This window comes from Cimex lectularius, unplaced genomic scaffold, assembly GCF_000648675.2.
Source record: "Cimex lectularius strain Harlan isolate CLEC.00 unplaced genomic scaffold, Clec_2.1 scaffold145, whole genome shotgun sequence".
NCBI lineage: Eukaryota > Metazoa > Arthropoda > Insecta > Hemiptera > Cimicidae > Cimex > Cimex lectularius.
Window position 1 is genome coordinate 315,635 of NW_019392922.1, and position 16,523 is coordinate 332,157.

General features: G+C 36.5%; 3 protein-coding genes across 3 annotated transcripts; 1 reads left to right on the forward strand and 2 right to left on the reverse strand.

Moving 5' to 3' along the window:
- Positions 1 to 2,415: 2,415 nt before the first annotated feature.
- On the reverse strand, positions 2,416 to 10,620 carry LOC106669174 (trichohyalin-like). The gene is made up of 6 exons (XM_014398482.2): positions 10,190 to 10,620; positions 5,527 to 5,918; positions 5,259 to 5,472; positions 4,999 to 5,199; positions 3,108 to 4,918; positions 2,416 to 3,050 (listed from the first exon to the last, which is right to left on the reverse strand). The coding sequence occupies exons 1-6, from the start codon at positions 10,514 to 10,516 to the stop codon at positions 2,498 to 2,500; spliced, it is 3,498 nt and encodes a 1,165-aa protein (XP_014253968.1). The 5' UTR covers positions 10,517 to 10,620; the 3' UTR covers positions 2,416 to 2,497.
- Positions 10,621 to 10,699: 79 nt separating this feature from the next.
- On the forward strand, positions 10,700 to 11,914 carry LOC106669175 (alpha-ketoglutarate-dependent dioxygenase alkB homolog 6). The gene is made up of 4 exons (XM_014398483.2): positions 10,700 to 10,943; positions 11,139 to 11,423; positions 11,481 to 11,576; positions 11,638 to 11,914. Exons 1-4 carry the CDS (start codon positions 10,920 to 10,922, stop codon positions 11,890 to 11,892), a joined length of 660 nt encoding a protein of 219 aa, XP_014253969.1. The 5' UTR covers positions 10,700 to 10,919; the 3' UTR covers positions 11,893 to 11,914.
- A 1,278-nt stretch (positions 11,915 to 13,192) lies between these two features.
- On the reverse strand, positions 13,193 to 14,204 carry LOC106669183 (THO complex subunit 7 homolog). Its single transcript, XM_014398491.2, has 4 exons — positions 14,059 to 14,204; positions 13,891 to 14,005; positions 13,525 to 13,837; positions 13,193 to 13,459 (listed from the first exon to the last, which is right to left on the reverse strand). Exons 1-4 carry the CDS (start codon positions 14,066 to 14,068, stop codon positions 13,256 to 13,258), a joined length of 642 nt encoding a protein of 213 aa, XP_014253977.1. The 5' UTR covers positions 14,069 to 14,204; the 3' UTR covers positions 13,193 to 13,255.
- Between the last annotated feature and the right edge of the window lie 2,319 nt (positions 14,205 to 16,523).

Below are 16,523 nucleotides of genomic sequence, written 5' to 3' on the forward strand. Positions count from 1 at the left end.
GGTTGGCAGACCAAAATGATTGGAAATTATCAAACTATAGGTTCATAACCCCAAACCATGACAAACCAACAAATTATAACCAATGAAGGATTGGCAGACCAAAATGATTGAAAACGATAAAATTTCATGACCCTCAACCACAAGAAATTATAACAAACCAATGAGGATTGGCAGACCAAAATGATTGGAAATGATCAAACTATCAGGTCATAACCCTCAACCTCAAGGAATTATAACAAACCAGTGAGGATTGGTAGTCCAAAATGATCAAACCTATTTTGCAAGTGAAGATTTAACTTTTATGTTTTATAATTTATACAATTTTTTCCTTTTAGAGTAGTACGATTTCCCTGTTTTGCAGTTAAACTTTTGTCTGTTGGGTCTATTCCAAGATATTGTATTGAGTTCTAATATTAAACTCTAGTCATTTATAGTGAAATTTGTTCCATTTATAAAATAATTTTTAGTTTGTTATGTTTTAGTGCATAGTATCCAATATATATAATATGTAAATTATTTATATAATATGTATATTGCATTGTATATGTTTAGTATACATACCAGTGTAAAGTCGTTTTTTATATATATACTAAACCGGTCGTGGGCATCTGCCTGGTGATAAATAAAGAAAAAGAAGAAGAAAAAGAAGAAGAAAAAGAAATAAAGAACTTCAATAGCAAGGGGCATCGGTGGCCTCAATGGTTTAGGCATTGACACGACACTCATCACTGTAAGGTAAAGGTCCCAGGTTTTCAAAAATACCGGCACACCAAGAGTTCGTGTAACTATAATAAAAAACCCTGAGAAAAAAAAATAGAATCAAGCTGCCACCCTTACCTACAATATATTAAACTGATGGCAGGAATCGAGGAACTCATAGTTGATCAGTCATGGCAAGGAAGTCCAACATTTTTGACAAAGTTAAAATAACCGACACGGCTTCTCTGTCGCATAAAAGCTAAAACTTTGAAAAACCACATTACTATGAAAATAAAACGAAAGAAGAAAAACCTGGAACAACCTCTGGCGTAAGATGGCTCAAAGATGAGAAACAGTACAGGAATGGGCATAAAGGGGCCTAACTAGAACCACATGGCGCACGGCTCGACTACAACCATATTTCGAGCCCAATTGCTTGCCCTAGAAAATAATAGCAATAATAATATTATCAAATAACTAGGCAGCATTAAATGTCACAAGTCTTGAGGGAATTTCAGGCAACGAGGCAGTAGAGTTCCTATCTAAAAAAGGAGCCTCAAACCAGCACACAGGACAAAATATATTTTGTGGCATTAATTACATAGAACCACATAGAAAAAGAATGGAATCTTGGGTTTACTAAAAAATACACCCCCAATAAAGGGAATGCCACCCAAGCAAAAAGACTACTTGCAAAAACTACCTACCCAATAACAGAAAAAGGAAACCATATTCAATTGAAAAGAATAAAGAAGTATAAATTAAATACCACAGTCAAAAAATAATAATAATGAGATTATTAACAGATGACCAATATAGACTATATGTCGCTCTGCAATAGGTATAGAAAAAAAAAATTGGCATCTAGAAAACCTGTTCCTAGGCTATAACGAACTCAATACCATATCTTGGAATAGACCCAACAGACAAAAGTTTACTGCAAAACAGGGAAATCGTACTACTCTAAAAGGAAAAAATTGTATAAATTATAAAACATAAAAGTTAAATCTTCACTTGCAAAATAGGTTTGATCATTTTGGACTATCAATCCTCACTGGTTTGTTATAATTCCTTGAGGTTGAGGGTTATGAACTGATAGTTTGATCATTTCCAGTCATTTTGGTCTGCCAATCCTCATTGGTTTGTTATAATTTCTTGTGGCTGAGGGTCATGAAATTTTATCGTTTTCAATCATTTTGGTTTGCCAATCCTTCATTGGTTTGTTATAATTGATTGTAGTTGAGGATCATGAATTTTGATGATTCATCCTCACCGGTTTGTTACAATTCCTTGTGGTTTGAGCTTATGAACCTATAGTTTGATCATTTCCGATCATTTTGGTTTCCCAATCCTCCTTATAATTTATTACAGTTGGAGTTGTGAAACAGCTGTTTGATTGCTTTTTTTCTCAAAAACTCAGGCACCCTGAGGGTGTTGATATGACCTTTGCTGTTTCAAGCCCTCATATTTAAAAAATAATAATTTGTGTTACGTATAGCTTAATAAAACTTTTTTTTACAGGTCGTTCAATTTTAAGAAAAAATGGCCAAATACTGAAAATGTAGGATGAAGAAATAATAGTCTTATAAATTTAAAAAAATAAGTCTTAATTAAATACATCTAACAATAAATTAAAACAAAAATCATAGTTAACAATTATAATGTACGTCACATTTCAAAAATGAAGAAATTACTAGGTTTTAACATTTCATTTCTCTATACACAAATAAAAACAAATCATTTTTATTAACAATACAATCAATTATGTACAAATTATAAACAAAATGTAACAATGAGGTCATTTCTTAAGGAAAGGATGGTTGAGAGAAACACTAGGTGGCGTGAGACTGTCAGTTTGCACCGACAATTCTTTACTAGCGGGTTTAGCATCGGTCAGTTTTTTGACCCCACGTTTGATCGGAGTTGAATGTTTTATCGTCGAATTTTTCGACCTGCTCCTAGAGGCAGTTCTTTCGTGTTCATTGCTCGTCGACGACGATTCCATGCTCAGCTTGTTCCTCTCCCTGGTTTTTCTAAGCGTCGACAACGCCCAACCGATCCCCAAGCTGCGAAACACTTCTTCAATCCCGTCCGACGAGCTCTCTAGGATGCTGCACACATCTTTGTCAGTTATGAACTCGCTTTCAGAAATTGAAGAGACCGAATTTTCCAAATTTGGCTCTTTTTCAGCTTCGTAAAAACTATGCAGCCTGTTAAGCTGGTTCGTCAAATCAGACAATTCGGATGATTCTTTGTTCTTTTCATTGATAGATTTTGTTTTTATAGACATTGGTGTTTCAACTTCTTGTATCGTCGATAATTCAAACGGTCTTGGCCTTGCCTCTTTTTTCCTAAAAGAATATTTTAAATTAATTAAAAAAAATAATTTAAAAAAAATAAAAACCCACCTCATGAAAGGGACTTCATTTGAGCTTGAAGATTCTTCCTCCTGGGTAAGAAACGGTTTGGGGTGTAAAGAAGAAGGTACACCTATCGAAATTCCATCCGAAGTCTCTTGGGATTTATTCTCTTCGATGTAATTTTCATTGCTTAGAACGGAATCCTCAGGCGCTGGATATTGTTTATCTGTTTTCTTTTTCTCTTTAACTGTTTCTTTTATAAGGGGATAATTTGAGAGTGATTCGTCTTTAAACTCATCTGACGAATGTGTGAAAATAACATTACAGTCATCAACGATGTCTGTCAACTTTTCTATCCTTCTTACAAAAGCGTTTATTATATCTGACTGCGGTACATCATCAGAAATGGAACTTGTGTATGTCGTTTCTGTACTGTCACTACTTTTGCTAATATCTTTTACACTTAATTTGTCGGATTTTTTTATTTTATTAACAGATGAGATGTCTGACAAGTTGCATATATCACTTTGGACTGTAATGTCGCTAACACTAGATACGCCTAGTTCACTCACCGAACTTTTTGTCTTGTTTAAAAGCTCAACGATGTAGTCATGCAGTTTGGAATTTTTATTTTTTACGACTAACTTTTTGAGAACGTTGCTAAGTAGAGAATGTTGTTCAGGACTTAGATTGGTTGGGGGACTGTAATAAGATGTTGAACTCGATTGTTCTTTTACTCTGTTTACCGGTGTTGATTCATAAACCGGTTTTTTTACAATTTTCTTGACTTTTGGCTTTTTCTCTTTTCCAGATATTCTAACAACGACTTCAACAGCATCAGAACCTGATGACTCCCTTGGTGTTGCAGAATTTTCTGTAGAAAAACTACCCCGGAAGATGTTTTCTACTTCACTTTCAGAAACCCTGTAATTATCCCCTGAAGATGAAGACCTTGTTGAATCAGGGTCTAGGGAAATTCTTTCAACCCTGGCTGAAGGCGATTTTTCTTTTTCTTGAGGCCAGCTTTGTCTTACTGATCTCTCAGGAGCGAATGATTCACCACACGGTAAAGACCTTCTCGGAGAAACTGTAGAATCATGAAACAGTTGTCTTCTTGGTGAAACATCATTTTCTGTTGTTTCATCCTCTACTCGCTTGTGTTTAGGCAGTACAGTTCCAAAATTCTGCTCTAACGAACACGGCGATCTTTGCTTTTGATTAATAATTTCAGCCAAGCATCTTTGATTTTGTGTCAAAACAACTTCTTTTACACTTGTAGACATTCTCTCGGAAAGATGCGGTGAATGCTCTGAAGATTTTTCATACTGCGATTCATTTTCTTGAGAAGTTTCATGAGGTGATTCTTCCCGAAATGATGCTTCGGGTTGTTGAGGTTCCACGTGGATTTTTTCAGTAATTAAAGACTGTCCTTTCCTCTCTTCAATCTTTGCCGGTCGGGGGTCATAATGAGGCAGGACTCGGCCTTGGTTTTCTTCGGCTTGTGGCACCTGCCGTTTTTTCTTAGGCAAAGGCGGTTTTTCAGCAACAGGCTGAATGTCGGGACTTTTCGGCGAAGGTTTGGCATGTAAATTAGCTTCCATCCAACCTGCGATTTCATTTTCCTCGTCGGACGACTCGCTCAAACGGCTCAGGTTCCTCAGGTTGTTCGGATGGAGCAGTTTTTCCCTGTGTTTCTGAAAACGATCGCAAAGTTCTTTGAGGCTGTCTACTGCTTTTCGTTCGTGGCTATTCTGTTTGTCAAAAAGCTTCGGACACTTTTCAGGGCTCTCTTGCAAATCTTTCAAAAGCTCTTGTAATCTATCTTGATTATGAAATGGTTTTTTCAAAAAGCTAGAACCCTGGGAAATTACAAAACAAAAAAAGTACAAAATAGTCACTATTCAAAAATAACAAAATTGTAATAGTAGAAATTATTTACCGGTGGAGCGGAAACATTTTGTATCTTTTCTTGTTTATTGATCTCAGAGATGGCACTGCACATTTGATCGAACTCTTTTTCTGTTTTTTCTCTCTGCATCGCCTCTTTTCCCCTTTTGTCCAATTTGTCCAATTTCATTTTATTGGTCATTTCAAGTTCAGCTCTCTCCGCTTTTTCCTTATCAATTTCCATTCTCATGTCCTGCACATAAAAACAAACTTATAAAAACAATGAAACTTAATAAAAGGCGATTTACTTACAAAGTCGTCTCCTATGCGATTAACGCTCGTCGTCGGTTTCAAATATTCGGTTGTTTTCCGTTCGTTGTGATTGTAAAGTTTCACCTTATGGAGAGATGGTCTAGTGCTCAACTGCGACCGCGGAGGCCAAGTTGCACTCGAATCGTCGCTATCATCAGAAAACTCTTCATCAGGAATCGTGAGGCTTCTGTTTCTTTCTCTGCATACCTGAAATCTACACAACTGGTTAACACTCTCTATATTATTTATTTATTATCTTTTAACATACTTCAAAGGCGACGTCATTTTATGATTTGGTGATTTTAACTCAGTGCAGGTCTGAACGTCCTTTAAAGGTTTACGCGGGGAATGAACAGGGCTTGTTACAGCGTTTTTTGTCTGTTTCTTCTTTGAAGATTTCGATATGGTCTTTTTCACGGATTTTTCACTGGGTTTGGAAGGTTTTGAAAACCGCTCCACAGCAGGCGGAAGTCGCGACACCATGGTTGATCTGAGTTTCTCGACTTTGCGCGCATACTCCAACTGCTCGGCGATTTTGTTCTCTTTATCCTTGATGGCGTGTTTTTCCTTTTTGGCCTTTTCCTCGGCAAGGGAGCCCCTCGCCCTAGCGACAGCTTGCATGACATTCTTCTGCTCTTTCAATATCAGCTTTGCGTCTGGCTGAAAAAAGACAAAAAATCTACTTGACTTTTGCCTGTTACTGGCTGAACATAGGAATAATTAGACAATGCGAGCAAGATATTTCCATTTAAACAAAACTAACAGGCCTACATAAATATAAAGTAAAAAAAAAAAAGAATTTCAGTCCTAAGCCAAGAATTTAAGAACCCTTGGGCCTATTCAGCAATATCCTTCTGTCCACAATACTGAGAGCTAGCTTGGCTCAATTTAATCAAAATAAACAATAATAAAGTCATCATGTCTGATATCCACGTGATCATCAAAACATTGAATCCGAACACCATCAGCTTAAATACAATTCTTGATCGTAAGTCCAAACTAAAGTCAGGAATGCAGAAACAGAGAACCTTCGGGTTACACTTGTATAATGGATGTGTAAATACACTCAAAATAAAATGTGTGTAAAGAAGTGTAAATATACTCAACATACTCAAATGAAGGAAGACACTCTTAATATTGGCAGGTTTTTTGCCACTAAAGTTGGACTCCTATGATCATAGTAAGATCATATTCTGCAAGGAAGCAATAAAAACATTGGTTCATTTATTCTAAGCACAATGGTGTAGGGGCGTCAGTGGCCGCAAGAGTTGACCCGGCGCTCATCAAGTAACCCGAATCCAGCGGCCCCAGTATACTTACCCGACGTACAAATGGGCTATTAAGTTTAATGGTTTAGTGTACAACATTTTTCTTGAAAGCTCATTCACAATTTTGAATTGTTTATTGTATTTATTTTCTTCAGCAAAATCAATAGACATTTTAAAAGTCTAGACGTTTATGAACACAGCATGTGCAGATTTTGCAAAGCAGCTGAAGAAGCTATCGGACTGTGAAGCAAGAGAAATAATTTTGGCAATAAAAACAAAACTGTGGTGAGTAATCATGACTTTAAAGTTTTTGACAAATTTGAATGTTTAAAACTTTACTTTTCTTGCGTCAGTGTAATCTGAAAAGTATGGGATGCAAAATAAACGCAGGTTTTCGTTTTCACTTCACTTTTAATACGAATTGTATAAACAAAATTAATCCATTATGCTAAGGGTATCATTTTAAAGCCTATTTATCTCGCTTTCTTTCTCTTACAACCCTTAAGTTTTATATATTATGTATTTAAACATTTAATTCAGTCTGTTCAGCGCCTACAAAAAAATTATGTCTAAAAGCGATTTTCAGTAAATTTATTTCTATGTATTTAAACTTTGGCGAAGTTCAACGCAAACTGCTCGAAATATTAATGACATTTGGGGGCATGTATTGGGGGTCACAATGTCTTTAGACAATGAGCGTGCGCACCTAGCACATAGGCCTTATCACACATTTAGATTCTCAAGTTAAGAGCAATTCACCTCCGCACATGGTAGATAGTATGAACACCGTGAGGTTCCATGTAGAAACCACCACATCCGCAGACTAGTCTGACATGTCGACTTCTCCCGCTTGCCCTGTCCGAAGGGGTGGGTCAGCATTGTGCTTAACCGTGTGCCATGTGTAAAGGGATTTCCAAAGGGGTTGAAATGCATCAGCCCTAGATAGATGATAACTCCCTGAGTGTAGGGGTCCCGCTAGCGTCGAAACTTCCAGATACACTCCGCCCGCGATTTCGTTTAAAGTGGAATTTCTAACCACCCCATAGAGGAGTCTGCTTTCAGTAAAGGAAGCCCATGCGAGCACCACAGAACAACAGCCTCTTCTCTAGGTAACTGCCAGGGGGCTCACCTATGGCCAACAACGAATCCATTCCCACATAGCATGCTACAGGGCTTGGAACTGAAGAACTGTGCTATCCTGTTGCACAGCTGGTTATGCACCCTCACCTGTCTATAAACAGGATCTGGTACCCTAGCCCACGTTCTTTTTGTAATGATTTTAGACTGGCCTGACTGTCGGAAAAAATTTTAATATCTTTTCCCTGAATCTTATTATCCATAAGTGTTCTACAGCAAACATTAATGGCCCAGACCTCTGCCTGAAAGACCGAGGTATTATTACCAAGAGGAGAGGAGATGCTGATCCCTAATTTAGGTATGTGTATTCCAGCACCACTTCCCTTATCCTTAATGAGTNGACCACTCCGGCCACGGTTTCGTTAAAAGTGGAATTTCTAACCACCTCCTAGAGGAGACTGCCATCTTCGGCAAAAGAAAACCATGGGGGCACCACCGAACAACGTCTTCTCTAGGTACCCGCCAGGGGTCCACCTACGGCCTACGTCGCATCCATTCCCCGATAGCACCCTACTGAAGAACTGTGCTACCGTCTATGCATACAGGATCTGGTACCCTAACCCACGTGTGCCGCTGATCAAGCACCCGCCATCCGCAGCCAGCTCACAAACAAACAACTCCCTTAATACATTTCTAGGGATTAGGTAAGCTTAGTCTTTGCATCCTTGCATGCTATAAACTTCCTTGGTCCTATCATCCAAATGCACGCAGAGGGTGCTTAAGGTGATCATGTGCGCCAGGAAACACGAACAGCTTGTGCTCCAGAGAATCTGTTAAGTTCTCAAGGCTACACCATTATTTTGTGCCTGGAAACCCCTCTCGCATCCAAGCGATGGGAAGGGTTGTTGGAGTCTCCTAGGAGCACCCACTGCACAGTCCCAGGAATTGGACTGAGAGAAATGGACTTGCCCAGGCTCACCTTTGCAGGATACACCCAAGCCAATGACATGAATCTACTGCTCATTGTTACTGTGGTCCCTAATCATTACGGTACATTTGGGGGCAAGGAACCCTAAATGAACCCACAGCTCAGCTTTGGTTTCAAAAATTCCATAATGGAGATTATGACCTCATGAGCAAAGAATGGATGGCCGTCCTGTCACTGACGACCGATTAAAGATTAAAGATGAAGCTGACCCCAAAAAAACTACTCGCGAAATGGCAGAAGAACTTGGTGTTGACCTATTCACAGTCATTCTCCATCTGGAAGCTATTGGGAAAGCAAAGAAGCTCACCAAGTGAGGTCTGCATGACCGCCAAAAGGATCACAGGTATGAAATCTGTTCAATGCTTTCCGTATGCAAGAAAAATTATCCATGTCTCAGTCGTATAGTAATGTGTGAAGAAAAATGGATATTTTACAATAGACAGTGGCTGGATAAGAGTGAAAAACCAGGGCACTTTCCAAAGCCAAGCTTACATCCAAAAAAATTATGGTCACTGTCTGGTAGTCATCTGCAGCACTAATTCAACAGCTTCCTCAATCCGGGGGAAACCATCACTGCTGAAAAATACTGTAATGAAATTAATGAAATTGATCAAAACAATGCGACATTTATGACCAGCATTAATTAAACAGGAGTCTATCCTCCTTTAGACAATGCACAACCACAAATTGCACAACAGACTCTGGCACGACTTCAAGAGTCAGGTTAAGGCTTTACTACATCCGCCATACTCACCAGATCTTTCTCCTACAAATTATCACTTTTTTAAACATTTCAACAACTTTTTGTGCAAGAAACATTTCAGAACTTGGAAAATGCATTTCAGGAGTCGTTTCCAGACACTCTAGTTCCTACTCTTCTGGGATCAATGCATTGGTTGTGCGTTGGCAGAAATGAATAGATAGTAATGGAAGTTATTGCGAATAAATATATTTTGTTGAAGTTAAATTGTAGCTTTTACTGAACATCAAAAACCTGCATTATTTTAGCATCAACCCAATAAGCTGGCAATTTTGAATGTTTAATGCTTTAGAACTTATAATAAACATCCGAAAAATCTGGACACCTGTGAATACATCGTGTGCAGATTCTGCAAAGCAGAAGAAAATTTTTGGCAGTAAAAACAAAACTATGACGGACAATCAGGATATTTTAGTTTGTTGGTAATTTTGAAAGCTTAATGATGTACTTTTCTTGCATCAGCAAACTCAGTAGACATCCAAAAAATACGGACACTTGTGAATACATCGTGCGTAGATTCTGCAAAGCAGGAGAAAATGTTATGGCAGTAAAAACAAAACTATGATGGCCAATCAGGATATTTTAGTTTGTTGACAATTTTGAAAGCTTAATGCTGTACTTTTCTTGCATTAGCAAACTAAGTAGACATCCAAAAAGTATGGACGCCTGTGAATACAGCATATGCAGATAGTGCAAAGCAGCAGAAGAAGCTATCAGACTGCAAAACCAGAGCAAATGTTCTGTCAGTAATAACAAAACTATGGCGGGCAATCAAGACTGCGGATGTACATTCATACCAGTTCATACCTGCAAAATTCTTACAGAAAATTAAATATACCTGCAAAGAAGCGGACTGATGAGCAGACCCGACAGACTGGAGGCATTTGTCGAATTCCTGCTTGAGGTGTTCAAGCTGCTTCTTCTTCCAGTCTTCCTTCTCCTGCTGCCTCTTCTCTTCTTCCTCTTTCTCTATGGCTTTTAACTCTACAGACACTTTCTTCCTCACCTTGCCGGCTATGTCTCTGGACTGCTGTCTTACCTGCTGCAGTCGCAGCTTCCTCCTTCGTTCGAACTCCTTCTTTTTGGCCTGTTCGACGTCCACAAGCAAGATCTTGCTCCGGTTGATGGTCACCGGGTCGGTCTTCACCGACACGCGTACCGACATTTTTCAATCATCTGCCAATCATCGTTGATGATTTATAAAATCACTCCAGACAAATAGAAACCGTTAGCTTTTAAAAATCAAAATTACTGGAAGGTTAGATTGTTTCTCTATCTGGAGACAATCGATTAAACAATAAAACTCGATTTTGATCTATAAAGATCTAAACATGTCTAAAGAATAATAAAGTATATGAAATTTTGTTTTAACTTATAAAAACTTGAAAATAATTACAATTTTATACTTAAAAAGATTCCTAAGCTTTATAAAAAAAAAAAAGCCATCGTTTTGATAAAATAATCGATTTAAGCTTTTCAACAAAAGATAAGAATTGATATCAAAGTTGCTATTTTAGAAGTTATGTTTTGATTTTTCAAAACGCCTCAATAATTTATTTACTATTGATATGGAGCCTTATTTAGTACAAAAGGTACATTTTCAATAAATTTAGTAAACTTAATGTATGAAAAGTAAAAAACATCAAAGAATTGATATATTTTATATTTCAGCTTTTATAAACTTGTCAATTGTGTTTGGCTTTGTTGCAGTACAATCATATATGTTAATTTTACTCTTTCACATTCTTAAATTTGAACGTAGGTTAATAATTGTGCAACCGTTGCAGGCACCAGCGACTATATTATACATTCCAGACTTCATAAATGAGATGGAAGAGAGTTATCTCGTCGACAAGGTGAACAATGCGCCGAAGCCGAAGTGGACGTATTTGAGCAACCGCCGGCTTCAGAACTGGGGAGGGCTCCCCCTTCCGAAGGGCATGATTACGGAGCCGTTGCCGGATTGGCTCAAGTTCTACGTAGACAGGGTGAACGAGTTGGGCGTATTTGGAAACAACATTAAAGCGAATCATGTCCTCGTCAACGAGTACCTACCAGGCCAGGGGATTATGGTTGGTCCCTGAAAGCAAGTTGTTCGTCAAAGAAAAAACTCAACTTTCTTTTTCCAGCCTCATGAAGATGGCCCTTTGTTTTACCCGACGATCGTTACAATTAACTGCGGTTCCCATACTGTTTTAAAATTTCAAAAGAAACGACATGATGAAGTATGTTGTCATTGTTAGATAAAAATTTCCCTTTGCTGATATTTTTTTTGTTCTTTTTCAGGACAAGAAAGAATCAGAAAAGCCTATTTCTATGTTTTTAGAACCGAGGAGTTTGATTATTGTTAAAGACAGCATGTACCAAAACTACCTACACTCGATTGAAGAAATATACGAGGATAAGATTGATGATTCGATTGTAAATGCTGATTTAATTAAGCCCAAAAAAGGTGAAAAGGTCACGAGAAAGACCAGGATATCTTTTACAATAAGGAACGTACCAAAAATTTGTAAATTCAAGCTCAATATTTTTAAATAAAAACTTGTTTACATTTTTGTAATCGAACTTTTAATTTTAACTACAAAAAAGTAATCTTTTTTGGATTATAAAAATTTTGTAAGCTTTTCAGTGTTTTTACATTAGCTTACAGTTTTTATAGTGATATAAACAATAAAAAGAGGATCAAAAAATAACTACACAAGCGACAGCCAAAAAGATACCTAAAAAGTAATAAAAAAAAAGTTGAAAAGCTTACAAATTTTCATAATCCAGTTGTGAAATAAACAACAAAAAGAGGATAAAAAATAACTACACAAGCAACAAGCCAAAAAGATACCTAAAAAGTAAAAAAAAAGTTGAAAAAGCTTACAAATTTTTATAATCAAGTTGTGAAATAAATAACAAAAAGAGAAGCTCAAGATAACTGCATAACTGACAAGTCAAAAAGCTACCTAAAAAGTTGAAAATGTTTTTATAGTCCAGATGTGAAATATTCAACAGAGAATCAAGAAATATTATTTTTTAATGTTGTAGATTTATTATATTCATCTTGTAGAACAGATCTTTCCACTGTTCCCCTGGATATCTCCCTCAAAGAAGTAGCGCGACTTACGCAGGAATAAGGAATTAATTAAATAATTGCTCCAGTTTAAGGGGTGGCACCCATGGCTTACAGTCTGCTTTATTCCTCTGCATAAATCATGCAGGGGAGGATTGTTGTGATGCTGGGTATTTGATGTTGCAGGTGATGGGTGGCTGTGTGCTCTCCTTTCAGTGAGGAATTCCAGAACACAGGTGATTGATCTCGTGTTCTGTTCGATTTCTCTACTGACTCAACTTTCAACAAAAACTCCTTATATTCTGGCTCAACCGGACATGACCTCAGCTTGGGAATCTTGGTTGGTGAGGCTGTGGACCCTTGAACCTCACTGGTTCCTCATTGATATTATTTATTATAAGACAATTAATTAAGGTTTTTAGTTGAGATGAAAAAAAGCTAATGGTTGAGAGGGATTCGAACCCACGACCTTCGGCTAGATATGCCGCTGCTCTACCACCTGAGCTATCGTGACCTCGATCCACTCGGACATCAACTCCCCATCTCAACCCCACCTTATGAGTTTTCCCTCCTTTTGCCATTTTTTTTAATCCCTCTCGTGCCATTAGGTTTTTTTCATCTCAACTAAAAACCTTAATTAATTGTCTTGTATTAATTGGTCAAGCGGACCACGAAAATAGTGAATTAATTATTTATTATATGAAAGGCTTCTGAGCGAAGTGACAATATAATATTTACTTTAATTTATTTATGAACTTTAAACAAGGGCTGATAATGAGATTTTCTTTTAAAAAGAGATTTATTTAAACTCAGTTACAAATATATTTAAATATTACAAAATAACTACATTACTATATCCATTACTTCGTCTGTTATTTCTCGTTTTGTATCTAATTCGTCGAGTGTCTCTAAAGAAACGTCGATGAGGTTGTTTTCGTCATTGTCATCTTCGTCGAGCAATACTTGGAGCTGGTGTAACGAAGCGAACAAGACATGAAACTGTTTACGCCTCATGTCTAATTTGCTTTCCAACTGGTTGTATTTTACCTTTAACAAAAGAAGAAAATTAAAAAAATGTAATAATGAATCAATTTAAGCTGTAAAGGGCGAACCTCGAGTGTTTCAAGTTCGGAGCGTAATTTTTCAAGTTTTTCATTTGTCTCTTTCCTGTCTTGCTGTTCGTTTATGACCTTGGCGAGAACTTCATACTCGAGCCGGTTTTTCCGTATCACCTTAGCCTCTTTGAAATCCTCTTTTGTCTTTACGATTTCCTCCTTGACTCTCTCAATCTCCTGTTCGATCTGCTTGCTTATGAACTCGTAGTTCTCGACCTCGGCTTCTGCCATTGTAGCCGTCAGCCGTGACTTGAGGAACGCGTACTCGCACTTGTTGACCTGAGAGAGGAGATGGTCTCTGGTCAATTTCCTGAAACGTTAAGACGTCAATACACCGACAACTAGAAATCTACTTGGACTTACACATCAGCCTCATCGTCAGCACACCATTGCTGAAACTGTTTCAACAGTAAATTAATCCTCCTATCGTCACCAGCTCCGTCTCCATCGACAAGGAGTCTTTTTTTAATAATTTCCTCTGAAAGTTTACAACATGTAAAATTTTAAAAACAACAAAAATCTACTACTCACCTTCATTCATATTTTGTTCAATATTGCATTACACTAATTACACAACAATTAGATTATTTATAATTAAAAAAAACACATTTTATATTTTTAAAACTTGCAATTTCCTTGTGCTCTCAAAGAAACACCGCTTGTTTATTTTGATAACAGTCAAGGAAGTTACAAGATCAAAATTATCTTTGGAGGTTTCACAAGGGTTATAAAACGATTTTTAAAACAAAAGAACATTAGCTATAATTCCAGTTCATTATTTTTATTAATAACAATTATATTCAAAAGTGGCAATATTATCTAAACGAAATGGATCAAGGCATTTCTTCTACGTAAGATGTCTCATGATTAAATTCTCTCTATATCATAAAAAAATGTATACTTAATAGATACAAAATACTTTCCATTCATAATAGTATTATTAATCCATCGGAGATTAATTTGATTAATTAGCACTTATTTTAAGAGAAAGAAAACTGGTATCTCATAATAAATGTATAATAGGGCAAAAAGACTAAATTAGTAAAAAGGATAGGGGTTTGCAGAAAATAATTGAATAGATCTTGGTGTACTCTGGTTATAATCTGCCCAGCACATAATTTTTTTGTCTTTATTCAGCTTATATTCGATACAATGTTCACCAGATAGGCTTTTTTGTCAATTTACAGTCAGCAATATATAGTTTTAGTAGCAGTCTGATCCATTTATGACATCTTGGTCCAGCTACTCTCCTTGTTTCTTTTGTGTCGACGGTGTCAGTATATTTAGACAAAATACAGCAAGAATCTGTGGATTAAGTTGAGTGAACAAACTAGAGAATTCAAAAAATTATATTCCAGTGAAATTTCAGCCTCGTGACACTCCACTGGGTTTCAATATTAACATATTGAAAATAAAAGAGTCTATATTTATGACAAAATTTAAAATTTACAGTTTTTTTTTTTTTGGGGGGGGGGTTTGGTTGAGTGTTTCTGTATATTTGGTTAATACAGTTAGAAACTGTTGTCAAGGCAAACGTACAGAATATAAAATCCTTTTTTTCCCTACCAGTGAATCCTTCACATTTTAAAGTCCTTTTCTTTTGGCCGAGTCTTATAAATTTAGACAAAATACAGCAAGAATTCAGGGGTAGTAAACAACCTACAGAATTCAAAAAATTATATTCCACAAAATTTCCGCCTAGTGACATTTCACCGTGTTTCAATATTGACATATTGAAAATAAAAGAATCAATATTTAGGATGAAATCAATACAATTTACGGTCCTCAATATATATATTTTTAGTAGAGGTCTGGTCCTTCTATTCTACTTGTTTCTTTTGGCCAAGCGTTACTGTACAGGTGGATAATACAGTTAGAAACTGTTGATCAAGGCAAATGTACAGTCTATAGAATCCTTTTTTTGTCCCTAGCTTTATTTTNCTATTCTTCTGTTTCTTTTGGTCCAGTGTTTCTGTATAGTTGGATAATACAGTTAGAAACTGTTGATCAAGGCTAATGTACAGAATACAGTCTAGAATCCTTTTTTTGTTTTGTCCCTAGTTCCTACCAGCGAATCCTTCACATTTTAATGCAAAGTCCTTTTCTTTTGGCCGAGGCTATAAATTAAGACAAAATACAGCAAGTGGATCAGGGCTTGTGAACAACCTATAGAATTCAAAAAATCATATCCCCATGAAATATCAGACAGTGAACTGTCTCTGGGTTTCAATGTTGACATATTGATAATAAAGAGCAAATATTTAGGATGAAATTATAAAATGTACAACCTGCTATATGTATTTTTAATACCAGCCTGATCCATTCGTGATTTGTTCTTGGTCCTTGTATTCTTCCCGTTTCTTTTGGACTAGTGTATCTATACATTTGGATGAAATCCAGCAAGAATTTGCAGATCAGGGCTAATATACACCCTTTATAATTCAAAAAATTACATACTAGTGGTATTTCATCTTTATGAACTGCCACTGGGTTTCAATATTGACATATTGGAAATAAGGAGCCAATATTTCGTATAAAATTTACAGCCTTCAACATATATTTTTTCATATATAATCATGATTTGTTCTTGGTCCTTCTATTCTCCCTGTTTCTTTTGGTCGAGTTGGTCGATATTAGCCAAAGAGGGGACAAAATACAGCCAGAACATTTGGATCAGGGATAAGCAATTTAAAAAAAAAAAGATAACCCAGTGAAATTTCAGCCTTGTAAACTGCCAGTTGGTTTCAGTATTGAGGTATTAAAACTAAAGAACCATTATTTAGGATGCAATTATAAAATTTAAAACCTACAATATGTATTTTTAATACCAGTATGATCCATTCATAATTTGATCTTGGTCCTTCTATTCTTCCCATTTCTTTTGGAAAAGTATATCTATATGATTGGACATAATCCAGCAAGAATCTGTGGATCAGGGCTGGTGAACAACCTATAGAATTCAAAAAATTATATTCCACGAAATTTCAGCCCTATTG